The sequence below is a fragment of the Adiantum capillus-veneris genome, chromosome 26, assembly GCF_014529385.1.
Source record: "Adiantum capillus-veneris isolate H3 chromosome 26, ASM1452938v2, whole genome shotgun sequence".
Lineage (NCBI taxonomy): Eukaryota > Viridiplantae > Streptophyta > Polypodiopsida > Polypodiales > Pteridaceae > Adiantum > Adiantum capillus-veneris.
In genome coordinates, this window is record NC_140956.1 from 42,616,866 (window position 1) to 42,644,404 (window position 27,539).

The 27,539-nt window shown below is 45.0% G+C and overlaps 2 protein-coding genes across 2 annotated transcripts in view; both read left to right on the forward strand.

Annotated features, from left to right (window-relative positions):
- LOC147423340 (protein SEMI-ROLLED LEAF 2-like) overlaps positions 1-27,539 on the forward strand; it is a 114,425-nt gene that overhangs the window by 57,221 nt on the left and 29,665 nt on the right. The window contains exons 14-18 of the mRNA XM_086501033.1: positions 4,611-4,793; positions 4,869-5,009; positions 5,164-5,289; positions 5,379-5,567; positions 5,656-6,002. Coding sequence (XP_086357159.1) covers positions 4,611-4,793; positions 4,869-5,009; positions 5,164-5,289; positions 5,379-5,567; positions 5,656-5,817 — 801 coding nt within the window. The 3' untranslated portion in view covers positions 5,818-6,002. The remainder of the gene's footprint in view (positions 1-4,610; positions 4,794-4,868; positions 5,010-5,163; positions 5,290-5,378; positions 5,568-5,655; positions 6,003-27,539) is intronic.
- On the forward strand, positions 6,341-7,200 carry LOC147423341 (uncharacterized). Its single transcript, XM_086501034.1, has one exon. The coding sequence runs from the start codon at positions 6,349-6,351 to the stop codon at positions 7,198-7,200; it is 852 nt and encodes a 283-aa protein (XP_086357160.1). The 5' UTR covers positions 6,341-6,348.

The window sequence follows — 27,539 nt, forward strand, 5'->3', positions numbered from 1 at the left end:
CATGTATCTAGCATGATCATCTCTCCCTACAATATATAGTAGTGGCTGTGACTCCTCCCTAAATGGCACTGCTACTCCTCCTGAACCTCTACTCCCATGCTCAGATCTTGCGACGGTCCTGTGGGCTGTCTCCCATATGTATCCCACCACATGTGGCATAAGCTGCTCGGGGGCCTGATGCGTCTCTGAGAAGAAAACAATGTCCCTGTCTCTGAAACTGTCCTCAAAGGCACCAATGTCCAACCTCATAGATCCATTACAATTCAAAGTAGCCATCTTCAGTGTGGTCCCATAGGTCCCACACCGTCATGTAGAGCGTCGCACCACCCGACCATCTCTGTAAAAGGCCATCTTTCCCTTCTCCCTTGCCGCCGTAATCTTTGGCATTACTTCTCTCATATGCGCAAGCTGTGGGAGAGTGAGATCATTACCGAGAAAAATACCTTTCTTGAGAGTAGGCCTCTTTCTCAAGAATTCCTTCTTCTCTTCCAAGGAGGGGACGCGTAGTATAAGAGCTCTCCCTTTTGAAGATTCTCCCGGGCCATCACTATTCTTGCCCACTTTCCATGCCTTTGTGTGTGAAGGCTTGTCCACCCCCATCATGGATGTGAGGCTTGTGACCTCTTTTTCTACATTGTTTATGTCCTTGAGGCCAGTTACCCTCATATATAGAGCTGGCATCCTCCTCCTTTGTTCCTCTTCAAGGGTCATGTTAATAAGAGTGGGTGTACAAGGAGCTTCCTTACCTTTTTCTTTCTTGGCAACCTCAATCCGTTTTTTGGCCTTCTCTACTTTCTTTTGTGTTGCGGAGATGACCGTAGCCCATGACTTCTTCTCCTCACCTTCCTTGATAACCCATATTTCTTCTCTCATGGTATTCAATTCTTTCGTCATGGATGACTGAATTTCGCCTTCTTCGAGCTGCCCACTTTTTGCTTGTAGATTTCGGATGATGGAATCTTGAATGACCACTTTCTCCTCGAGCGATGCGATCCTCCTACACATGCCATCTCTTTTTTTAGTCCATCTTTGAAGAATAGTGCTCCTCTACTTCCTCCACTCTTCAACTTCGTTTCTCCATTCTCTCATTTCCTTCTCTATTGTCGACATTCTTTTCCCTCTCCGCATGAAAGAGGCTTTATGGGCGGCCGGCGAGGGATGCGTCTTCTTACACGTGGGGGAAGCCGTTGGCACTTCTTCGACGCTTCTCATGATTGAGAGAGAGAGAGAGAGAGTCTAAAACAACAAAAAAGTTTAAGAAACCCTAAAAAACAGTAAGAAACGCTTGTGAAAACTTAACAAACAGCAAAACACAGATTTGAAACCCTAAAAACCAGCAAAAAACAGTGGCAAAATCCTAAAAAACAGCAAGAAATGGTTACGAAACCCTAGAAAACAACAAAAAACAATGACGAAACCCTAAAAAACAGCAACTAATCAGTTTCGAAACCCTAGAGACGGCCAAAAGGCAATTTTGAAACCCTCAAAACAGCAAAGAAGAAGTGGCGAAGCCCTAAAAACAGTGAGAGACCCATATGTGAGCGAGAGAGAGAGAGAGAGAGAGAGAGAGAGAGAGAGAGAGAGAGAGAGAGAGAGAGAGAGAGAGAGAGATTGAATTATCATCCTCGGAGGTCAAATATGACCCATGGGACCAAAATCAAAACATTACAATCGCTTCTTCTAAGTAGGGGCAATCGATACATATCAGTTAAGGATTGAGGGTCCATCAAAAGAAAAAGAAAAGTCTAAGGGGGGGTCCTATGGATCAGGGGCTGGTTTAGGGGTTCGAAACTCCTGGATGATGGCCTTCCCTCGGCGGTATACTGCCCACTTGCCTTTGGCTCGTGCTTCACGTACTTTTTTCAACTCTTCACTTTTGTGCTTGACTTGTGTCGGGGTGAGTTCTTCGGCGATCCAAAACCTGGTGTCTCGAAAGAGACGTGATTGCTGGAGTAGTCGGAGCTGCTCCTCTTTGTCTTTGAACTCAAGAATAGCGTGTCCACTAGGTGTGCGCTTGGTGTTGAACTTGTTGACGATACATTCTACTGCATCGTAGTCGACATGGACCGGTTGAAGAGTCTCATTGAGAAGATCGATTAACTTGCAGAAATCCTGTTGGCACTTATCCCAGGCTTGGGGCAGCCCTCCGATTCGAAGCTTGAGGGCATTCTCTTCTTGAAGCTGATGTTCCCTTATTTCTGTTTTCACACAGGTTTCCACTTTGGCGATTGCGATCCTGTGAACTTGAGTGACCTTTTCTTCGACTTCCTTCACCTTGTCTGTTGTGAGCCCGATCATGGAGTCATATTCCCGAAGACTCCTCTGATTGGAACAGACAACTAGGAAGGTTGCCTATTGGAAGCTCTCGTACTTTGTGTCGGAGGAGGAGGAGGTACCACTCAAGGCATCAGAGGAGGTAACATGTAATTCAGAAACTATTGGAAACCGTGCATCATTGGGAGATTTTGCTGTGGGTGTTGTGAAAGAATGTCGCGAAGCTCGTCGAGGAGAAACTGCAAGTACTCTTCCAAATCCATAAATGCCATGTGGTCTTGGGTTCTTTTCGCTTATGCCCCTTAAGACAGAGCGATGAAGATGGGAGCGCGCTCGATACGCGATGGACTCAGTGTTACGTCCCCAGACATCAGGAGGGGCGCTTGCAGTTATGTACAGCCAGTTTGAACATGGCCCTTTGGTTATGAAGTTCTATAAATAGGACTTGAGTCTTATTTGTGAGACATCTTGTGTGATCACCACACTTGGACTCTTCGCCCTTGGTAGCTCTGCCCGCACACCCGTACTGGGGTGGGTTTGGTGGTATGGGACACTGGCCCTTGTGGCAGAGGCTAGCCCGCTTGGCTGTAGGCTCCTAGGCTCGAGGGTGAGCCCGTATCGGCTCTATGGCTGGGAGGTGACCCTGATGTCTGCTCACTATGTGTGTCTAGGTGTGAGTTTGGCTTGTGTCATGTCATGTGTGCAGGATGGATCTGGCGAGGGACTAACATTGGTATCAAAGCCTCCTTCCTGCTCGTATGCGCGACATGGCGACGTGCACAAAACTACTAGATCTCATGGGACCGTGATGGTCTAGCCTGACAGGCCCTCCCAACTCTTGTATAGGGTGGTATGGGATGCTACTAACGAGAGAGGAGGGCAAGGGGAGCACATGCCAGCCGATGGTAGAAATTTTGCGAGTTTTTTTTTTGTTTCTCGTGGATTCTCATGTGTGGAACGTCGGTTGGTGGAGGCAGCCACATGGATGCTTGGTGTGTCTTAGGTCTCTGTGTAAGCCAAGTGTGCTTGAGGGTGTCCTTGGAAGCTGCCACTCCAAGGACATGGCAGCCCCTCCGTGAGCACCTGGCGGTGAGAGGAATTGATTGGAATATGTGATTTTGTCTTGCAGAGAGAAAGAGCAACGCAGGCGTTCAGGCTCCTCAGCACAGACAACTGGCTGTGGGATGGCTCTTCACCTGTGTAGAGGTAGCTCGGTTGGGGCTCTCACGCGTTTGCACTCATGCCAAGGGAAAAAAACCCAAGGCGGGGCATGCAGGGAACATAGATATGCCCACAAACCCCTCTGCGCCACTGGGGTCGTAGTGGGTAAACCCACGTACGTCCTGAGGTGAGGCGGTATCTTTCGGGCAGCTAGACCTTAAGGCGGTTACCTTTGAGCGGCGAACGTAAGGCGGCTTTTTCTTTTTCCTTCGCATTCGGCCAAGAGCGTGTTTTGAGTTTCGTTTTGTTTTGTTTCAAGGGGATGACATGGGGTTTCATGCGACTAAGCTTTGGTACAGTTTCCCTTGTCGTAGGGGTTGATGTAGTGCACTGTGCACTGTTGGCAGATAACTAATAGAAGGGTCTTTTTTGCACCAAAAAAAGTGCTTTTAGGGAAAAGCGGGTGCAAGACAGGAAAAAACCATTTGACAAGTTCTAGAGAGAAGCAGTTCTCGTTTTAGTAAGAGAGTCAGCGCTTTCTGCAGAGGAAAGAATGTCGATAGAGGAAGTTTCAAGGCAGTGCACAATTGGGAGAATTCTTGCTCTGACTTACAGTTTGGTATGAACGAGCCTTCGAGAGAGAGAATCTCTAAGCTTGGCCAGACGAACACAATGATTAGACGTGCCTTTGTCCTAGACGCAGAAACCTTAGCCCCATAAGCTATCACACCACTCTCGATACTAGCACAAAGCGGTGTCACACTCAAATAGGTAGAAGTTGTTAACACAAGCAATTACAAGCACCAGGCTATTGGACACCTAGGTTGCATCGGAACATTTAAGGCAGCAGGAGAGATTACACCGCATTTACTGGGATCCTTGAGCGCTCTTATTGGGATCTTTACTCCAATCCCTGTGATAAAGGGCATAGCCACAGTACTGTCCTGAATGGAGCTAGATAGGCATGCATACCACTGGTGTATTCCTGGAGCATATATGATCGCATTCCTCTACTAGTGTCAGAGCTTGACCCATCCCGTGCAGCTTCACATCATCTGTTTTACCTTTTGTCCTTTTCATTCTGAATATCGAGAGGACAGAGAGTCGAGACAGGCGTATCTGATTCATCTCATAGACTGGTTGCATGCTTACTTTGTTTTCCATGTCATTTTCAGGTTGATCCTTTTCTTGAAATTGACAGCACTGGTTTGAGGGCAACCAAGCTGGATGCACAGCTTTATGGAACCCCTGCAAATAATGCATCTGCCTTGGAACTGTTAGCTTCAATCAGGATGGAGAACCTCTCAAACGACACATTAGTGTCCCTTGTGTTAAGCAATTTATCGACATCATTTGAAGTATGATGGTTTGATGTTGGAAAAAAGTCTTCGATTTAGGATGATCAGATCTGACAATTTCGTCACATCATGCAGACAGAGCTCTCCAGTTTGAGAGATGAGTTGCTGCAAATGTTTTCACCTGATGATGGGTTCACATTTGGCCTGGATATACAGCTGAACACTGTGCACCCTTGGAATTCGCTACTTTTCGAGAAGATGGTTTCATTTCATGAGGTACGGGTGGTTCTAATTTTGAACTTCTATGAAAGGTATAATGAGCTGCAATGTCAGTTACCAAGGAACTCAGACCAGGCTGTGGACATTGTAAATTTTGACAAACCTGTTGAAATGCATCAGGAGAAGACGTGAAAAATTTATTCCTCTGCAGGTTATTGAACCCAAGGATGACCTCATTAGCGATATGTCTTGCACAGATCTTCCACAGCTGCTTTCAAGAACACCAATTCACACCCCTGCTGTTAATGTTATTGGTGTAAGTCAACTTTTGGAGTCGGTAAGTCTGTTGAACACCATGTATTACACTAGTTATCATCTTTATAATAAGCTTCTGTACTGTGTTTTTTGATACTGTGTTATCTGCAGGCCCTTGAGACAGCAGGACAGGTAGCTGGTGTTCCAGCTGCTGCAACCCCTCTGTCATATTCTGCTGTTGCAATGCGATGTGAAGCATTTGGTACGAATGCAAGGAGAAATTTATCTGTCTGGATGAACCTGGGTGGAACTAATCAAACACTTTCATTAACATCTGGTAGTGAGGGCCAAACTGGCGAAGTAAGGTTTCAAACATGTGCAAGTTTTCAGATTATTTGGGTAGTCATCATCAACTCCTTTGATAATGGCTTCGTTTGATTATATGCAGGATAATGGGTTACTAGAAAACGAAAAGTTTATGCTCATGGAGGCATCAAAAGGGCATGTTGCTGTGAAAATTCCTTTTGATTTGACCAATGAGCTGAAGCAAACTTTGCAGCTTCCTCCAGTCAGTCATTATGATAATTTTTTGCGAGCTGCTGGCTGTTGACTTTGTAACAATGATTGGGCAAATGGATTGCACTTTTTCGGCCATCAGATTGTGCATGGCCTAGAGCAATTTTACTTCTGCAGACCTGTATGATTCCTGTCTGTATTTTGAAGGGGTGTTCTCTCATGAAGTCCATGCATTTCATGAAGCTGCATCGGGGTGCAACAAGGAGGCTGTGCAAGAAGGCAAGTTGTCTGATTCTTTTTCCGGTGTTTATGTAGTTTTTTTCTTTTGAATTTTGTAGCTCATTTGCTTAAGGCACGCATTCTGTGTTTGATCATGTTGTAAATTTTCGGGACGATCTGATCTCTTGAATAATGACAGAAACTCAGTAAGCTAATCTTTGTGTTGACGTTTAGTCTCGTGTGCGTGTGTGCGCGCGCGCAAGATGTAGGTCAATGGATTGATTTCCTCTTGAAAAGACAAGCTGTCCGAGGAGTGTATTTTGGTACCTGCGGTTTTTTTGAGGTGTTACTGGCAGACATGGAAGCTCGCTCGCAATTATTGGAAATGTCGCCCTTGTTTTTCAATATGCAAATGACACATGTATTGCCATGGGGGCTTACTAAAGACTATCAGAGCTGGATAGGACATAGGTGCCCAGTTTGTGTGGAAATAGTTGGATCTCCACGAACTTGGAAGCATTTCTTGCCTCTCCTAGTTGCTCAGTTGGGCAAAGTAATATGCCCCCCAAACTTGGATACTAATTCCAATAGATTTTGTGTGTTGTGGGATACGGATAAGCCGACGCCGCCAGGAATAACGGTTGACTTTGGTGATCCAATGGTAGGCAAAAGGCCGTTTAAACTCAAATGGGAAAAATTTGTAGGTGCATGTTTCAGTTGTGGCAAATTTGGCCACATGCAGTCTGAATGCCAGGAATCTTTGCTGAAACTACCACCCTCTGCTGTTCTTGCATATGGAACCCATGTTGCCTCTCCCTCCTTTTCATTTGTGAGACCAAAGATGGGGGATGCTAATGGAAGCATGCAGGCCAAACAGGGAAAAGATCAAAATAAAAGCATGCCTAATGTGCACCCTGCTGCAAAGGCAGATACCAAAGGTAAAGCCAAAATGAGAGATTCTACTGATGGTTGGCAAACTCCAAAGAAGACAGCTAAGCCTCGTATTTCGCCTGTTTCAAGAAATTATGTGGCTGCTTTGGATGCGAGAACTGGTGGACCTTCTACATCTATATCTCGTGATCACAAGTTGCTCGTTGAAGCGTGGGGCAGAATGGTGCACTCATATAAAGATGCTCTACTTGGATCGACATCTGTGTCGTTGCCACTGCATCAGAATCCCCACCAAGGAACGCATATGGAGTCCGCTTTATTGATTGTTAATATGGAAGCGGATGTGCCCATGGGCAATACCACTTGATTTTAGTGCCTCATGCTTCTCTTGTAAATACTGTATAGATGAATTCTCCTCTTAGATGCTTTATGTATAATGTGCGCGGATTGTGCAACCACTACAAGTGGAAGTTAATTTGGCATTATGTACACACAAATAAAGCAGATATAGTGGTGCTACAGGAGCATAATCAACATGATTTTGTAGGTCAATCTTCGTATTATGCGGGATTCTGAATTGCTTACGTTGGTACCGGTTCTTTCTTGGATGTTTTGATGATGGTGCGTCATGAACTGCAGCCGGATTTAGCTCATAATGATCTGGCGGGGTGTTGGATGGTAGTTCAATGTCTTGCCCAAGGAAATATTTTGGAATTTGTTGGTATTTATGCTTATACTGGCTTGGCACAAAGAAGTCATCTTGGGCAAGAGTTGGTCAAATACCCTTGGCGTTCACATGCTTTTTGGTGCGGGGATTTTAATAATGCACCTGCAAACACAGACAACACAACTGGTCATTCGCATATATTGAGCTCTGAATGCTCTTCTTGGGATGCCATGGTGAGTGATACCGGTGTCTTGGATCTATGGGCCAGCAGGCACTCTTCAAAGCGGGGTTATACATTTACTTATAATGCTCACTCCGGATATAGAGCACGATTGGATCGCTGGTATGTATTGGCACTCTGCAATATAGCATGTGATATGAGGATTGATCGTTCTTTCACCTTATCTGATCATTTTCCTCTTTGGCTCTGGGTCTATTTTGAGGCATTAGATGTAGATTTCCCGCTCCTTCGTAAGCGGTTGTTGCATATTAATAATGCGTATCTTTCACATAGAGCATTTCAAACTTTGATTGAAGCGGTAATTCCTCCATTTGTCTCTTATATGTTGCAAAGAAGAAGAATTTTTCTAAGGCCAACCAATATGACTTTCTGGAGGATAAAAGCAAGAAAGTCCGAGAGTTTAAAGAAGGTGGACAGTCAATTAAATTTGACACGTTTTCTGGATATCGAGATGCTTCGAAGGCTTTGGCCTTCATTCAACAGTTTGACATAGCTTTCTCTGGAGGGCGTTACTGAGAGCACTCCAAGATTCGGAGGGCTACCTCTTACTTCAAGGGAAATGCTTGAACTTGGTGGTCCACGCTTGTATTGAACAAGACAGCGCCAGTTAAATGGCTGAAATTTAAAAGGCTTTTTATTTCTTCTTGGTTGACTCGGGAGTATGAACGCGACATACGAACTGCTTGGAACCATCTTCGGATGACCAAGAAGTATACATTGGACGCATATTGCGAGAGATTTTGGAGCTCTTTTCTAACAGCCTCTTCATTTAAGAAGATCTCGTTCAAAGAACAGATTGAGCGGTTTACCTTGGGACTTCCTACAGAGATCCGAGATCAATGCTTAGAGCAATACGAACTGCTTGGAACCATCTTCGGATGACCAAGAAGGATACATTGGACGCATATTGCGAGAGATTCTGGAGCTCTTTTCTACCAGCCTCTTCATTCAAGAAGATCTTGTTCAAAGAACAGATTGAGCGGTTTACCTTGGGACTTCCTACAGAGATCCGAGATCAATGCTTAGAGAAAAAGTCAGATTCCATTCAGGACTTGATGAGTCATGCGAAATGGGGTTTCGCCATTCACTCAGGCAGTTTGACCTACCCCACAAATAAAATCATGATGCAAAGGACCGAACAGACTTTGAACAATGAAAGTAGAAAGAGGAAGAGCAACCCATAAAAGAAAGAAAAGGATGCACGACCCAAGCTCACTCCTCGAGAGAGAGCTCTCTACATCAAAGAGGGGAAGTGCTTTGCATGCGGGGAAACTGGACATATCTCTGCGAAGTGCCCTAAAAAAGCTCCGAAAGAACAGAACGACAAGGATGAAGACAGGCCAGAAGGTTCGAAAGCAGCTGAAGAACGTGGACGAAAAGGCAAGATGAAAGCAGAACTGGTTACAGATTGCATGGGTACTGACCCAAGCACGATTCACGAGAGTACAGAACTTTGCCGAGCTTGGGGAAAAGTGAAAGACAAAGAAGCCCTGATTTTCTTTGATAAAGGAGCCAACTTCATTTCACCTGAATTGGCGGCACGGCTCGAGATCACACCCGATCGGATGGGACCACTAGCAGAGGCAGTTCTAGTGGCACCCGGCAGGGACGTAGCCATTACACTTGTCATTGGCAAACATCGGTTGCATTGTCAGGGGTATTTGGGACATGAGGACTTCTACATAATGTCCTTGGAAGGTTGTGATATGCTCTTGGGAATTCCCTGGTACCATTAGAACAACGCCGTGGTCGACTATCGGGCGAGAAAAGCGACTTTGACTACAGAGAAGGGCCAAATCATTGCACTTGATGTAAAACTAAAGGGCGAGTCTGTCCCTATTGTATCGGCTTCGGCCGTTTCAAAAAATGAAATCCAGTCTGTTTATTTACTTGATCTTTTTGAAAGAGTTGAATGATGAGAATAGGACAAATATGTCTGAACTTGATAAAGAACGCCAAGATTTTCTCCACACTCATGCCAATTGCTTTTCAGATGGCCTGCCAGGTGAGTTACCACCCGCTCGACCCGAGGATCATACCATTGATCTAATACCTAGAAGCACACCACCGAACCGGCCACCTTACCGTGTGAGCCAAGCCCAGAACGAAGAAGTTATGAACCAAGTGAAAGATCTCCTGGAAAAGGTTATTGTCCAGCCTATTACTTCACCGTACTGCTCTCCAGTGTTCTTGGTTTTGAAGAAAGACTGATCTTGGAGAATGTGCATCGATTATAGAGCTCTCCACAAAATCACCATCAAGAACAGATTTCCGATTCCTAGGATCGATGATATTCTTGATCGACTACAGGGATCCTCGTGTTTTAGCAGGATTAGACTCGAAGAGCGGAGATCATTTGATCCGAATCGCGCAGGGAGATGTCTACAAGACAGCTTTTCGGATGACTTTTGGGTTATTTGACTTCTTGGTGATGCCTTTTGGCCTAACCAATGCTCCAGTGACATTTAACAGGATGATGGATAGGATTTTTCGAGAGTACAGACTATTTGTTGGCACTTTCTTTGACGACATCATTGTTTTCTCCAAGGATGAGGCGGAACATAGAGAACATCTGCTATAGGTCTTTCAGGCATTACGAGATCACAAGTTGGTGATTAACAGTGTGACATAAAAACGTGTTTCATGCAGATGAAACCCCGAAACCTATGAAACGTTTTGCCGAAACGCATGAAACAGACAGGCATTTTTTATGAAACGTTTAAAATTGGGGCTTTTTTTCCAGAAACCCAACGTTGTCCGTAGCGAAGTGCGTATTGCTATTATGAGAGAGATATGCCATCTGATGAGAGTGGTACTTCTTCTTCCAGTGGTCACACTGAGATGGATGCGACTTCAGACTCAGATTCTACATGATCCTAGTGATGACTTTATACTAGATAGTTAGCGAGTAGCTACTATGTTGGATGGCTTATGTATTAGAACTCAGGTTTCATTGGTCAAGATTGCTATTATGGAGTCTGGTCACATTTTGATGTGGTTTCATTGCTCGTTTTGATTTTAGGCTTCGGTTTTATGCATTGGTTTTTCATTGAAGTTTGAGGTCTAGCTCCAATTAACGATGATTGTGGTCCCTAAAACTTATGGTTTGTGACATTGAATTAAGTTTGAACTTTGTTCAATAGAAGTACTTTGCTAAATGAATCAATGATGTATCAGTTATGATTCATGAAACTAGTGGCTGTGTTTTAACTTTCATCAATACTGAACATCTCATTGATTGTGCTCGCTTGAAGTCGCTTCTAAGCAGTGAGCACTGAGCAGTGAGCACATCTCTCTCTCTCTCTCTCTCTCTCTCTTTTTTGTGGACATTAAAGTCTAGAGTCACGTGTGCTACATTGTATACATATTTATCATATTTTATTAATATATAATTTAATGTCGTTTATGAAACCTGTTTCATGTTTTTGACGCTATGAAACGAAACGTTTCAAAACCTTGAAACCCCGAAACAACAGAAACCACGAAACGTTTCATGTCACACTGGTGATTAATGCAAAGAAAAGTGAATTTTTCCTACCAGAGATTCACTTTTTGAGACACATTGTGTCAGCAGCAGGAGTGAAGATGGACCCAGCCAAGATAGAGACTATCCATGATTGGCCCGATTTGAAGAATGTCCATGAAGTTAGAAGCTTCTTGTGTTGTGTTCGTACTACAGGTGGTTCATTAGAAAGTTTGCAGAGGTTGCTTCCCCTTTGCATTTGTTGACGCAGAAAGAAGTTCCTTTCTCGTGGGGACCCATAGAGGTGACTGCCTTTCAAACATTGAAAGAGAAATTGACTACAAGACCAGTTTTGACTTTGCCGGACTTACAGAAGTCATTTGAAGTATTATGTGATGCTTGTGGTCGTAGTCTGGGTGCGGTCTTAATGCAAGAAGGCCATGTCATTGCCTACAAGAGCCGATTGTTCTCAAGACCGGGATTGACAACATAGATTTATGAGAAAGAGCTTTTGGCAATTATCCATGGTCTTACTCAGTGGCGACATTACCTCCTCAAAGCGGATTTTACTGTCTTCACAGACCATTAGAGTTTACACTACTTCTTGTCACAGAAGAAGCTATCGGAAAAGCAGATGCGGTGGGCGAACATCTTGTCACAGTTTCACTTCCAGATCATGTGCAGGGACAGAAGAATTTGGTGGCAGATGCTTTGTCTCGGAAGCCGTTGGTTCTGGCTATTTCCGCGATTCATCGTAGGAGCTTCGAGGATATGGTAGATCAATATGCCACAGATACAGATTTTGCAGATATTTTCACTGGGATACGGAATGGGGAGATAGTAGCGGGATATTCCATTGGGGATGGCTACTTGATGAGGAAAACCATGTTGTGCGTTACACAACTATTGAGGGAAAAGGTTATGACCGAATGCCACTGTCCACCTTTTACGGGTCACCGCGGCATTGCTACCACCTTGAAAGGGGTAGAGAGATACTTCTTTTGGCCGAGACTCAAGAAGGATGTGGACGATTTTGTACGCAGTTGCTTGGTTTGCTAGAAGGTCAAGTTTGACAGGCATAAAGCACAGGGATTGTTACAGCCTTTGCTCATACTCACCCGCCCCTGGGGAAGTATTGCAATGGATTTCATTTTTGATCTCTCGAGAACACAGAGTAGTCACGATGGTATCTGGACTGTTATTGACAGATTTAGCAAGCAAGCTCGTTTCATTCCAGTGAAGAAAACAATCAAGCCGAATCACTTAGCGAGACTGTTTGTGGCCAAGATCTTTAGATTACAGGGCATGTCCGAGACGATTGTCTCCGACAGTGACCCTAGATTCACAAGTTTGTTTTGGAAGGCTATTTGGGAGAACATTGGCACGTGGTTGCAGTTCTCGTCATCGTTCCACCTGCATATTGACGGGCAATCTAAGATTGCTAATTCAGTGGTACTAGATTTATTGAAATCTTACATCTCGGATCAGAAGACTCAATGAAAAAGGTATTTACCTTTGGTAGAATTTGTCTACAATAACACGATACACTCTTCGATGGGGAAGGCGCCATTTGAGATTATTGAAGGTGCTACGAAGGTTCCACCCTTCCTAAGCACGAAAGATAAGATTTTTGAAGTCGATGAGTATACGCGTGACTTGGACACGGCTTTTGCGAAGGTCCGCGAGGCTTTGCAGAAATTTCAAGAAAGACAGAATAAGGAGATCTCCATCGTCGCGATTTGAAATTGAAGGAGAACGATTGGGTGCTCTTACGTTTTGAGAAGGCACGCCTGAGAAAGAAAAAGTAAAGGAGAGGCTTTTTTCAAAGCTAAGTATGCGATACTACGGATCTTCCAGATTTCTGAAAAGATAAATGATGTCTCCTTCAGATTGAAGCTGCCTGATACTTGGAGAATTCACAATGTTTTTCATGTGAGTCTCTTGAAGCCTTTTAAAGGCGACGTGCCCGAAGATGGGGAGCTTGATGAGCGAACCCGAAGTGGAAGAAAACGAGGAGATCCTTGTTTTAGAACAGATATTGGCACATAAAGACCGAAAGATTAAGGGTAAAGTGATAAGGGGGTTCTTGGTTAAATTCAAGAACTATTCTGCATTGGATGCGAAGTGGATGGAGGAGGAGGACCTAGCAAATACTCCTCAGACTGTGAATCTTTATCTTGAAGCATTTGGATTAGCATAGTCTATTCTAGATGGAACCCGGAACTCAGCTTGGGCGGAATCTTGTGCACTGGGTATGCACAAGAGGGGGGTTGCTTCCTCCTTTGTCAACAGATTGCCTCGATTTTTGCTATTAAAGTCACTGATGTCTCTTTGAGTTTTAGGGATACTGTGAGCTGACACTATTCTGCTGTATGACTATGAAATGGAATTCTCGATAATATGATACCGATTTGTTCTTGACTTGCTTAAGTGCAAGAATTGATAGAGGAAATGACTACAACATTTTTGTATGAATGACCTCGATAGACATGGTTGCAATAGGGATTAGTCAATCGGGCATCTATGAGGTCCTGAGTGGATCTAGATGCGATTGCTAATTGCGTTGTCGATAAATCATGGTCTGAGATCCGAATGAGTTTTGAATGTGATTTGTCCTGTGATGTCAAGTGATGTCCTGTGATGTCGTGTGATGTGATTGTCGATTGGTACATGTGCTAGATGTGTGTTCCTAGTGCGTCGATTCTAACAATCAGTGTCTGCTAAGACAGTTTATGGCTTTTGTCTGTTTTGCAGGCGTAATCGAGGACGATTACAATGCTTTGAAGAGGGGAGTATGTATTGGTGACGTGGCTGCCAAGTACACACACACACACACACCCCTTTGGCAAGGAACAGTCTCGGGAAAAGCTGGCCGTCCTGTTGACGTGGCCTTGCCGTACGAACTCCCGGAAATGGCACCAGAAAACGCGGATCCGTACAGCTTGCTGACGTGGCAGATTGCGTACGGAATTTTTGGCAGCTTTTTACGTGGGCTGGATTCTACGCAATACTTGAGAGAGAGAGAGAGCTTTTGAGTAATTGCTTTATTATTTGAAAAGGCTTGAGAGCTTTTGATTTACAACTTTTGGGGCTCTGCTTTTAGCAACCCTTGTAACTCTTATAAGGGTAGTTGGGCTCCCACTTCTCAGAGCATTTGGACGGAGAGTCTGAGAGTGAGACCCAACCACTCTGTGTTCTTTGTGCAACAGATTAATACAAAAAGAAATACCGAAATGGGCGCCAATCTTTGGGGCCAATATCTCTAGGCACGGAACTCCACCGAGCCGTATCAAATCAATTGTGAATTGTGAACTGTTTTGAAGTGAATTCCTGTCGTGTTGCGGTAGAATCTTGAGTTGGAGTGTCCAAGTCTGTTACACACTGACTATGTTGACATGGCAACCCGTACGGATTTCTGCGTTTCACGTTGACTGTGCTGACGTGACAACCTATACGGATTTCCGTGATTTACGTTGGGTGATTTTCAACGGTAGCTTTTGAGTTTCAAGCTTTTCATGTAAACTGCTTTTCAAGGCCAAGGGCCTTAAAATAAGTGCAGAGGGCTCAGTCTTTGGCATGCTTCAGGGTGAAGGTGCAGAGCGCGAGTATCGGCATTGCACTAAGTTCAAGTAATATAAAGAACTACCGAAAGGGGCGCCAAGGTTTGGGGGCCAATACTCTCTGGGGTGGAATTTTTCCACTTCGCGTCGCGTGTGCTCTCTCTTTTTTAGTTTCAGTTGTTATTGAAGTGCTAAAAATGTGTTCAGCTTGTTCTTTTCTATTGGCACGCGGTGCCCCTCTTGTAACATCTAGCGGCACCTGGACGGGATGTTGCCATTACACCTGTCATTGGCAAACTACGTTTGCACTATCAGGGGTATTTAGGGCACGGGTACTTTTACATGATGGCTTTGGAAGGGTGTGAGGTCCTCCTAGGTTTTACAGGAACAATGCCGTGGTCGATTATAGGGCAAGGAAGGCCATCTTGAAGAATGAGAAGGGCAAAGAGATTGTACTTGATGTAAAGCTGAAAGGCAAGCCTGTCCCACTTGATGAAATCCAGTCTTTTTGTTTAATCGATCTTCTTGAAAGAATTGAATGATGATCAAAGGTCAAATATGTCTGACCTCGAAAAGGAACGACAATAATTTCTGCAAGCTTAGGATGACTGTTTCCTTGAAGGCTTACCAGGAGAGTTATCTCTTGCACATTTGAACGATCATACGATTGATTTGATTCGAGGCAGTACACCACAGAACTGGCCACCCTACTGAGTTCGCCGAACCCTTGGGTTTGTAGTAGTTTGACGTCGCCTTCTTTGGAGGATGGTTCACGGAACACTCGAAGATGCGAAGGGCGGCATCTTAATTGCAAGGAATTGCACAGACATGGTGGTCTAATCTGTTGTTACGCAGAGAAGCACCTATGACGTGGTTAAAATTCAAGAAAATTTTCATGTCAACTTGGATATCAGATGAATATGAAAGAGATGTCATCACGGCTTGGCATCACTTGAAAATGACTGAGAAAGATATATTGGATGACTACTGCCAGAGGTTTTGGGATACTTATGTCTTTGTTTCGGAAGATTATTTGAGAGACCAAATGGAGCAGCTTTTGCTACGGTTTGCCAAAAGAGATTCGAGAGCATTGTCTGTAATAGAAGTCTCGACTCCATTCAGAGAATTATGAGACATGCTAAGCTAGGATTTGGGATGCATGCCGGCTCATGGACATGGCAATATCCATCTCATTAGGGAAAGTCTTCCAATTAAGAGAACGAATCGAAGAAGCCGGATAAGAGATCATCACCGGATTCCAGAGCAGTACCAGAATCAGATGGTAGCGCATCCGAGGGTTTCGACGAACGAAACCTGATGCAAGATCATCAAAGGATTTCAGAAAAGAAAGAGGAAAATTATGAAAGAGCATCTAGAGAAGGGTTTCTATCAGCCCAATACATCACCTTATTGGCGCCAGTGCTATTGGTTTTGAAGAAAGATGGATCTTGGAGAATGTGCATTGATTATCGAGCTCTCAATAAAATCACCATCAAGAACAGATTCCCCATCCCAAGGATAGATGATATACTCGACAAACTTCAGGGATCTACTTGCTTTAGTAGAATCGATCTGAAGAGTGGATATCATCAGATCCGTATTGCTCCTGGAGACGTCTACATGACAAATTTCAGGACTACTTTTGGTTTGTATGAATATTTGGGGATGCCATATGGCCTTACGAATGCTCTGACTACATTCAAACCAGAGTTACTGGGGAACGCCCCCTAGCCCCCGTTCCGGCGTTCCGGGGGGCAGTTCCCTTCCTGAACGTTCCGAGACGTCCCGGAACGTTTGACGTTTCGGGTGGCCAATGCAAACCGGAACGGCCGTTCCGGAACGTTCCGGAACGCCCCTGGAACGGCCAACGGCTACAAACAAATTTGGCAAAAATTGAGAAAATTGAAGTAAATGTTTGGGCTTTGTTTTGAAGTGTGCAAGGCCTCAAGGACTCATAAAATGCACCCCCCTCCCCCTTTCTCTCCACAAGCTAATCCTCAAGGCTCAAGCTCTCTCTCTCTCACACTCTCAAGATCTCTCCCTCTCAAGACTCACTCTCTCAAGGCTCAAGGCTTCACGCCTTCAAGCTCTCTTCCTCTCCCTCCCACTCTCTCAAATCTCTCCCTCTCTCTCTCACTCTCTCTCTCTCTCACATCATCATCTAGTCATAGCAAGGTTGAATGGTCTTCAAAACGAGTTTTTTGTGAGTATTAGAGTCAAAGCACTCTAATACTCCTTGTATTTAAACACAAGGAGCTAAAAATGCACTATTTGGGTGTTTTTTATACCTCCCGTTCCGCGCCGTTCCCGTTCCAGACCCCTAGCCGTTCCCCCGTTTCGCAGGGATCCCATCGCCGTTCCCGTTCTGTGTTCCGGGTAACTATGATTCAAACGCATGATGGATATAATTTTCAAAGAGTACCGATCATTTGTGGGCACTTTCTTTGACAACATCATCGTCTTCTCCAAGAGTGAGGTAGAGCACAGACACCATAGGTTACAAGTTTTCCAAGCACTGCGGCAACATAAACTGGTTGTAAATGCGGAAAAGAGCAAGTTTTTCTTTCTAGAGATATACTTTTTGGGACACATTGTCTCAGCGGAAGGGCCGAAGTTGAGACGATTCGTGATTGGTCCGATTTGAAGAATGTTCATGAACTTCGAAGCTTTCTGGGCTTGTGCTCATACTATCGGTGGTTCATTCGAAAATTTGTAGAGATAGCTTCTCCTTTGCATGTGCTGACTCAAAAAGGGGTTTCCTTTACTTGTGGACAGTCAAAGATTGCAGCCTTTCAGATTCTCAAGGAAAAGTTGACAACTGGACGAGTATTGGCTTTACCAGACTTTGTAAAAGCCCTTTGAAGTTTACTGTGATGCATGTGGTCGCAGTTTGGGAGTAGTCTTGATGCAAGAAGGCCATGTCATAACTTATGAGAGCAGGTTGTTTTCACGTCTTGAATGGGTTGCACAGATTTATGAGAAAGAGGTTTTGGCAGTTATCCATCCTCTTACATAGTGGCCACATTTTCTACTCGGAGCTGATTTTATTGTCTTTACGGACCATCAGAATTTACGCTACTTCTTGTCCCAGAAGCAACTTTCAGAAAAGCAGATGAGATGGGCTAACATTCTGTCACAATTTCATTTCTAGATAGTCAATATTCAAGGTGAGAAGAATTAAGTGCCAGATAAGTTGTCTCGCAAGCCCCTGGTTCTGGCTATTTCCGCAATTCATCATAGAAGCTTCGAGGATATGATAGATCAGTATGCCATTGATCCTGATTTTGCAGACATCTTTACCCGATTACAGAGTGGGGAGACAATTGCAGGCTATTCCATATGGGACGGCTATTTGATGCGGAAAACGATATTGTGTGTTACACATCCATTGAGGGAAAAGGTTTTGGACAGAGTGCCATTGTCCACTTTTTTCGGGCTAGTGCGACATAGATAGCACCTTGAAGGGTGTTGAGCACTACTTCTGCTGGCCGAGTCTCAAAAAGGATGTGGGCGAGTTTGTTCGTAGTTGCTTAGTATGCCAAAAGGTCATGTTTGGCAGGCATAAGGCACCAGAACTCCTATAGCCTTTACCCATACCCTCCCATCCCAGTAAAGAAGACAATTAAGCCATGGATTTTATTTTGATCTTCCCAAGACTCAATGTGTGCATGATGACATTTGGACAGCCAGCGACAACTTCAATAAGCAGACCCACTTCATTCCGGTAAAGAATATAGTTAAGCCCGATCATTTGGCAAAACTGTTTCTCTCACAGATATTCGATTACACGGTATGCTTGAGGCCATTGTTTCGGACAGAGTTCCCCGATTCACTAGTTTGTTTCGGAGGGCAATCTAGGAGAACATTGGCATGCGGTTGCAGTTCTCGTCCTCGTTTCACCCACGGACAGACATGCAATATGAGATGGCCAATTCTGTGGTTTTGGATTTATTTAAGTCTTACATTTTAGATCAGAAGACTCAATGGGAAAAGTACTTGCCCTTGGTGGAGTTTTTTACAACAACACAGTTCATTCATCGACGGGGAAGGTGCCATTTGAAGTTATCGAGGGTGCTAAGAAGGTTCCTCCATTTCTAAGCACCAAAGATAAGACTTTTGAAGTGGATCAGTATACGAGAGATATGGACATTGGATTTGCCAAGGTTCTCGAGGCTCTCGAGAAGTCTCAAGCACGACATAAGAAGGAAGCCGATAAACATCGATGCGATTTGCAGTTGAAGGAAGATGATTGGGTGCTCTTAAGGTTTGAGAAGGCACGCCTAAGGAAATGAAAGGGAAAGAAGCGGCTTTTTCCAAAGCTAAGTATGCGATACTATGGCCCTTTCCAGATTCAAGAGAAGATAAATGATGTATCCTTTATACTGAAGATGCCAGATACTTGGAAATTCACAATGCTTTTCGTGCGAGTCTATTAAAACCTTTCAAGGGTGAGGTGCGAGTCGACAGGGAGCCTGAGGAGCAACCTGAAGTGGAAGAAAGCGAGGAGATTGTCGTTTTGGAATAGATATTGGCTCACCAGGAAAGAAAAGTGGAAGGTAAATTAACCGGCGGTTCTTACTCAGTCAAGAAATCTCCGGCATTGGATGCAAAGTGGATGGAGGAGGACCTAGCAGATACTCCTCGGATACTGGACCTTTACCTTCAGGCTTTCGGTCGAGCTTCGACTATTCTGAGAGATCCCGGAGATCAGCATCGTTGAATGTCGTGCAAATGGGATTGCACAAGAGGAGAGTTACTCCTCTCCTTTGTCACAAGTTATCCAGATGGAATAAAGTCATTGATTTTCATTTTGGATTTCAAGGGTACTGATGGGGCTGCTAGATGATTTTATGAAAGTACTTTTGAACTGGGAATCCCGAAATGAATCTGATATATATGTGCTCTCTCATGTGAGTAGTGTTTGAGTGCATGATTGAAAGGCGAAATGACTGCAGCATTTCGGTCTTGTGATTCCAAAGAGATGGACGTGATAGTAATAAGAATTAGTCAATCAAGACATCTGTGGAGATCTGGGATAGATCTAGATGTGATTGCTAAACACGTTGCCAATAGATCACGATCTAATATCTCGATGGACTTTGTGTGATGTGATTTGAATGTTCAATGATTGTTGTCTTTGTTCAACTGCTGGATATGTGTTTTCTAGTGCGTCAGTGCTTAGAGTTAGTGTCGACTGAATTGGTTTCTCGCTTATGTTTGATTTTGTAGGCGTAATTGAGGGCGATTACAATCCTTTCAAGAGGGGGGTATGTCACAAAATGATGACGTGGCATGTTCACCCGAGAAATTGATTGATAAAATGTCTAAGTTGTCCCAACTTATGGGGTCCCAACCGATGGGGCCCAGAGGACACTAAAACTTTAAAAATAAAGATTTTGCGTGGGGACTGCTGATGTGGTAGGCTGTACAGACGACCGTAAATCACGCTGGTTGCTGATGTGGCAGGTTGTATCGACACCCGCAAATTGCGGCACAATTTTTGTCGGCAACTTTTGACGCTAGCCGGAGATACCAGATGCTTTTCAAACTTAAAGCTTTTCATGTTTTGCTTTTGGCGCTCTGCGCTTGGGGCATCCCTTGTAAGAATGAAAGAGCCCTTGGGGCCTCACTCTGCATAGCATCTGGACGTAGAGTCTAAGAGCAGAGGTCCCTCGGCAGTAATGATTAATGATAAAGAAATACCGAAAGGTGCGCCAATCTATGGGGCTAGTGCTTCTAGGCGCGGAACTTTGCCGTGCTGTGTCGAGACTCTCTCTCTCTCTCTCTCTATTAAAGTTCAGTGATTTTGAAGTTTCTATTCGTGTGTTGCTATTGATTTCTCGCTTGGAGTGTCCAAGCGTGTTACAACATCTCACATGAAAAGCGTTAGTTCTACAAGCATTTGGTCCAAAAGCAAGCACCCTGCTATATTTTTAGGCCTCTCGGCCAATGATCTGTAAGTTGTTTGGGTTAGGATTTTTAATCCCAACCCCTTTTGTCATTTTGATCCCTTGGCCATCTTCTGTAAGTTGGTCCTTTCTTCTATTACTAGGGTTTAGGCCCGCGGACCGGGATTTGCAGGTGTGCTAGGGTTAGGCTCAGTGAGTCCTTACCCCCTTGGTCTTTAGTGGTTGAAACGTCAGCAGTTTGTGACATCCGCCCCCTCTTGAAGGAAGAGTAATCATCCATGATTATATTTGCAAAACAACTCAAGTTAGATAAAAAAATCCGAGGGTCAATTCTAAGGGTCATTCTGTTTTCTCATTCCATATCGGAGATCTTGATCTTCTGGCTTAGCACAATTAGCCATCACACGCAAACCGCGCTGATCTTTAGAGGGGTGTCTCGGTGCACTATAGTTACATACCTAGGCAGTCTCAGTGCATGTTAGAGAACACAAAACCATACAATCGCCGATGAACACTCCCACCGCAAATACCAAGAAGGTTTGGGCCATGAGATATTCAACAACTCCCTCATCCCTCCCCCCATAAACCAAGAAGGTTTGGGCCATAGAGAGCGTTTTACAACCAAACGCTCTCCAGACAGCAACCCATATTCAGACATTATCAAGCACCAATTTTCTCTTTAATGATTCTCCCAGGAAAGCCTGAGCAATGAGTAAAACATAACTTTCCAATCACAATTTCCCCTTTAATACTCCTAGGAAAGCTCGAGCCGTGAGTAATTCAAAGGTTTTTCCAACATCAATGAAACCAACATCAAAACAAGAATCAAGCAATCTCAAGCGGCACTAAGAATAAAATCCAATCCAAACAAATTCCAAACCATATTCTCAACCAAAAAGTTCAAGCAGATGGTTCTCCTCCTTGCAATAGAGTGGATGTCCAGCTCCATGCTCCCAAATGCTTTCAGACGCATGTTTTTGACTCTTGTCTTTTGTATTTGCACACAAATAACAAGAGCTTCCAAAAACATTAATTTTCGCATGCTGATTGTTTTTTTTTTTTTTTTTTTGGGGCAAAAACCCTAATTTGCTGCTGGAAACCCTAAATTTTATAAATTGACGGAATCAAAAGCCATTCACGTCAAGACGCAGGGCTCGTTGAGAGAATCAAGTTTGACTTTTGTTGCATATCCAAATCTCAACCGTTGAAGATATTTTCAGAGGCCTTTGCAAAACAGAAAAACATCAAAAAGCTTGTTTTTTTGTGCCGCTCATGTTTCTTCTCCTCCTCCTCTTGTCGTTTCTTCTTCATCCAACTCCATAGCTTCCATTTGTAGGTTGATGTAGGATTGGTTTGCTCATCAGAATGGCAATCGACTGAAAAAAATTCTTGTAGAATTTGGCAGCGCTGTCTCATTCCTTCTCCTCTTGAAAGGATTGGTATGCTTTAGAAAAGCACACGTCTAAAGCTTTGATACCACTGTAATGGGAAGGGCATCATCTGCCAATTGAAAGAACAAACTTTGTCGGACATTTAGCACTTGAACCACATAACTGAAAGAGAGAGAGAATCCACACGAGACACGGAATGGCGGAGTTCCAATCCGAGAATGCCTGGCCCCAAACCTTGGCACGCCTTTTGGTATTTCTTTATATTGCTTCCACAAAGTACAAGCTTTGGGAAGTTTTCTATGTTTCTCCACGTGGTACAATGCGAGAGCTCACACAACATATTTAAAGGCCCTTGGCCTATCCAAAAGCATCTCACATGAAAAGCATTAGTTCTAAAAGCATCTGGTCCGAAAGGAAGCACCTTGCTTTATTTTAGGGTTAAGGCCTCTCTGCCAACGATCAGTAAGTTGGTTGGGTTAAGGATTTAAATCCTAACCCCGTTTGTCTTTTAGGCCTCTCTGCCATCCTTAGTAAGTTGGTCTTTTCTTCTTTTGTAGGGTTTAGGCCCCTAGGCCGGGATTTGCAGGTTGGCTAGGGTTAGGCTTAGGGAGTCCTAACCCCCTTGGTCTTCAGTGGTTGACACGCCAACAATTTGTGATAGAATTTTAGAAATTTGAGGGGTGTTTTTGAAAATTCCACAGTTTGGGTATATTTTGGTAGTTTTTGCATTAGAGAAGTACTGCCAAGGTTCCCAGTTGAGGGACAATTGCTCTTTGAAGGAGAACTTTGCCACTTCCGTGTCGTTATCAAGTCTCAACGTGTTCAAGCTTGAAACTTTCGGTTGTGTTTCTAGTTGTTTAAAGTATTTTTCAGTGATTCTCGTGTTAGGATGTAGAGTTGGCTGGTTACAGTGGTATCAAAGGTGAGTAGTTTGCTTATCAACCAAGCAAATGAGTCCTACTTCTCGTCGTAGCTTGATGAGGTGGTAGAGCTAGCTGAACACAAAATAATAACTGAGCCACTAGACCTGAAGCTGCAAGCAAAAAAAGCTGCCAAAAGAGCTGTAGAGATGCCTCTGATTTGCAGCACAATTCACGTTGCCAGATTGATGGAAAACGTGGGCAAAGGTGCAAAAATTCGCTAGATAGGAAAACCTATCTTGAAGCTGTCACAAACTGCTGACATGTCAAGCCGCTGAAGACCTGAGCCCACTTGCAACTCTCGGCCAAGGGGCCTAAACCCTAAGAGAAGATGTAACGGGAACGGGCACCACGTGCCAACGAAAAAGAACACATTGAACAACTTTAAGCACTTCAAATAACACTGAACTGAATGAGATGCACGACACACGGGTGGAGTTCCATCCCAAGAGAGCACTAGCCCCAAACCTTGGCGCCCCTTCTGGTATTTCTTCACATTGCACCAATGTGCAACTCCCATGGCTCTGTTCTGCATCTCGTGCGGGTAGAGTGAGGACATGGGTCATATTTAAAGGCCCCTGCTCTTTATAAGCAGTTACATGAAAAGCATTTAAGTTCCAAAAGAAAGTAGCGTAAAATCAGGGAATTCCATACAGCCTGCCACGTCATCAGATAGCAACATAAAACGCGGAAGTTCGTACAGGCTGCCAGTTAGCAATCCAGCGGAAATCACGGAACGTTTGACAGCTATTGCCATGTCATCACACCTCTAATCTGAGTGTATGAGTCCTTTATTTTAAAGCCCTTAGGCACTAGGGCCCCATCGCACGGGGTCCCATAAGTTTGTAGACTTCTCTTTAATAATTTGCCCCCAAACCGCGAGGATCAGTAAGTTGCTGAGAACTTCTGCTTCTTCTGTTTCTATTGGGGTATAGGCCCCTCGACCGACATCTGTAAGCTGGCTCTGTTCTTCAGTGGCTTGACACATTAGCAGTTTGTGACAAAAGAAGTAGGAGAAGAAGCAAATGTAGCAAAAGAAGTTTCACCAACTTACAAAGTCTTGGCGCGTGGCCTAATTTTTAAGAAGAAGTTCCTACCAACTTATGGGACCCTGTTCGATGGGACCCAAGTGCCCAAATCATTAAAATAAAGCAGGAACCCTCTCACACACAATTAACTTGCGTGAATTGTTGATGATGTGGCAACTGTATGAACGCCTGCGTTTTATGTTGATGACGTCGCAACTGTACGGATTTCCGTGAAACGCGTTGGCAGCTTTGAGCGTCAGTTTTTGGGACCAGATGCTTTTCGAACTTGATGCTTTTCATGCATTGCTTTTGGATAGGTCAAGGGTAAATTATGTGGCAAGGGCTCAATATGTGGTATGCTTCCACGAGAAGGTGTAGAAACTTGACGCTGCCGTTGTATTGAGTTCAAGCAGTATAAAGAAATATCGAAAGGGCTTCAGGGTTTGGGGCCAGTGCTCTCTTGGGGTGGAACTCCGCCACTCCCCATTTCGTCTCTCTCTCTCTCTCTCTCTCTCTCTCTCAGTTTTTTTAATCCGAGAAAAGATCCTTTTATTAGTTAATAAAACTGCCCATAGGGCTATAACCACCTCTACTAAAGAGGGCTACATCAACCATAAGGGGAGACTCTCCCAATGAAAAAACAGCATATGTACAATGAGGGCTAAATCAAGAGATTGGAGGAGGGAGAAGCCACAAGGTGGACGGTAGTGCCATCTAAGCTCGCCCGAGCCATGGTGAAGAATGGCCCAGGGTGCCAGAGTCGAAGGAACTCCTCTCTGTGCTCCCATATGCGGTCGAAGGTGCCCTAAAAAGTGAGATGTTGTCAAGGATATTGCGCTCCTTGACAAAACCTGTCTAGGTCTCATGTATAATGCTCTCTAGAAGTGGCTGAATCCTCAAGCTCATAGCCTTGGCTAGAATTTTGTAGGCTGAGTTGAGGATGGTGATGGGTCGCCACTGCCGAATCTCATCCAAGGAGCCTCGCTCCTTGGGAATGAGGTAGATCAAGCCCTCACTTATGCTGTCAGGCATCTCTCCTGTGTGCAAGATGTATTGAAAAGCATTGCAAAGGTTTGTGCCCAGCAAGACCCAGTACTCCAAGTAAAAACTGGGAGTCAAACCATCCTGCCCGGGACAACTACCATGGGGAAGTGCTCTAAGAGCCACATGGAGGTCCTCTAGCTAGAGGAAGCTCAAGTCTCTGATGCATCTCCTCAGTCACAAGACAAGGCATCTGTGCCCAAACATGCTCTCTGCATGCATCGCGACGCTCTAATTGAGACTTTGCTTACAACAAGTCACGGTAGAAGTCAGTAGCAATTGCACGCACATCCTCTGGCTTTGAAGCAATTGACCCGTCAGGTCGTTTCAACTGGTTGACACTGGTGTGCGCATGATTGGGTGCCACTACCTCAAAGAACGATCTAGTCACTGTGACACCCACCTGGGTCCATTGAGATGCCTGTCAACAGAAAGCAAACTCGTGACGCCTGTCCTCTATGCTGGCAAGCTCGTGGCGAGCCTTCTGCAACTGCTCCTCCAACCAAGGACTATCTGGGTGCTGCTCCTGCATCCTCTGCTAGGAAGCAACGCCGCGACGGAGACGCTGCTCCTCCTGCCTCACTGCAGCCAGGTGGGCTGTAGACTCCTGGAGAAAAAAATGACTAAGTTGACCAAGTCCAGAGGCCACTGTGTCAGCAGGAGAGTCCTGCGTGTCCTCTGTCCAAAGAGCCACCACTCGCTCCCTGAGCTCTGAGTCCAACAAGATCCTCTCAGGGATGCGTAGCAGCGTGCTCCCCCTCCCCTGTCTATCTGTCATCGTGAGGATCATTGGTGCATGGTCCGAGAAAGATGTCCCAGCGAAGGTGCAAACTGACCCACACAAGTCACATATGTGGTCACTAGCGTAGAAGCGATCTATCCGAGATAGATTCACTCCTCCCACTCTACGGTCCTAGCGAGAGAAGGCCAAGCTGTCTGGGGGCCTCACAAAGCGAGAGTGCTGCCAAACATCTGAAACCCTCAAAGTCTTACATAGCCTCTCCCAAGCTGCCAACTCAGCTCCATGCACAGTAGCATTGCTACCACCGATCCCGTCTGAGGGGTCTTCCAATATGTTGGTCACCCCTAATGCACCATTGCTCTGCATGTGGCAGAGAGTCTACAATGTGAGACCAAAACTCTGCACGTGCACTTGCCACATTGGGCGCATAGATGTTCAGGAAACCCAAGAGGCAAACCCTAAACCTGCATAGTAATCCACTTAGCCCTGCCAGGCACAATAATGCCTTTGCCCACAATGGCCTGCTGCCAATAGTCCGCAATGGTCATACATACCCCTCCCTGGATACCACTGGGTCCAAATGCAACGGACCAAAATGTCTCAAATCGCCCACGCAAAAGCTGGCCACATTGCCTAATGCCGCTCTCACAAAGATGATGCTCCTGCAGCATAAGAATATCAATCTCTGCTTCCACAAGGCATCGTTGAAGCTCCTGAAGCAATCGACCCCAGTGGCGCTGAAAGTGGGGCCCAACTAATCCCTGAACATTCCATGAGACGATCCTCATGGGGAATGAGTGATGCTGTAGCACTAGCTAACCGCGCTATCTTCGAGGGGGTCTTGGATGGGGAGTAATCCGCATCTGAGCATCCCCGAGATAGGCGTGATTGCAAAGACTGTCTAGCCCAAGCCCAAGAATAGCGTGCCATGAGCATGGCAACCTCCTCTATCCAACAGTCCTCGTGTCTACACCCTGCTGAGTCTGGAGGTGTCACTGAGAACTTGGCCAGCGGCCACAAGGTCTGTACCAGGTCTGTAACCCCTAGGTCTCCCGTGTGGTGAGAGAACTCGAGGGCGTGTGCCTGCAACCACTCCATCACTGAGTCCAAGGTCCACTCAGCGTGATCCCTACCACATAAGAGAAAAGAGAATCCAACCGCTGAGTCCAGGGCCTCTATCCCTCTAGCTGCAAGGAACAATTCATGAACTCTGAAACAAGTTGCTTGAAAGTTTGGTGAAGGGTCGCTGAGAAACCGCATGAAGTTGTAGGCAAAGAAATCCCACCTGTGACAAATGTCGAAGCACGTTAGTCCACAAGGAATTGCTGCAAAGGGAGATGTCTGCACCAAAAGGGGGGGTATGCAATGAATTACATGTTACCCCCTCTGATGCCCCAGGTGGTAGGTAGCTCCTCCTCCCGCACCAGAAAGTACGCGAGCTTCCAACCGCCAACCTTCCTAGCTGTTTGTTACGATTGGGGGAGTCTTCAGGAATATGGTGCAGCCATCTGACCTTGATCCAGTGCGACTCTCTTTACCACCGCCGTTGCCCCCACCTCCCCGCCACCAGTCTACAATGGTTGGAGTCGGTATGGATACCCTTATTATCCGTACCCGGGATACACGCCTAATTACAGAAGATTTCAAGGATGGCGGCTCGACAGTCAAATTTTTCACCTTTTTTGAGATGAAAGATAGGAAGAAAGCATTGCAGTTCCTACAACAATTCGACAACATCTATGCT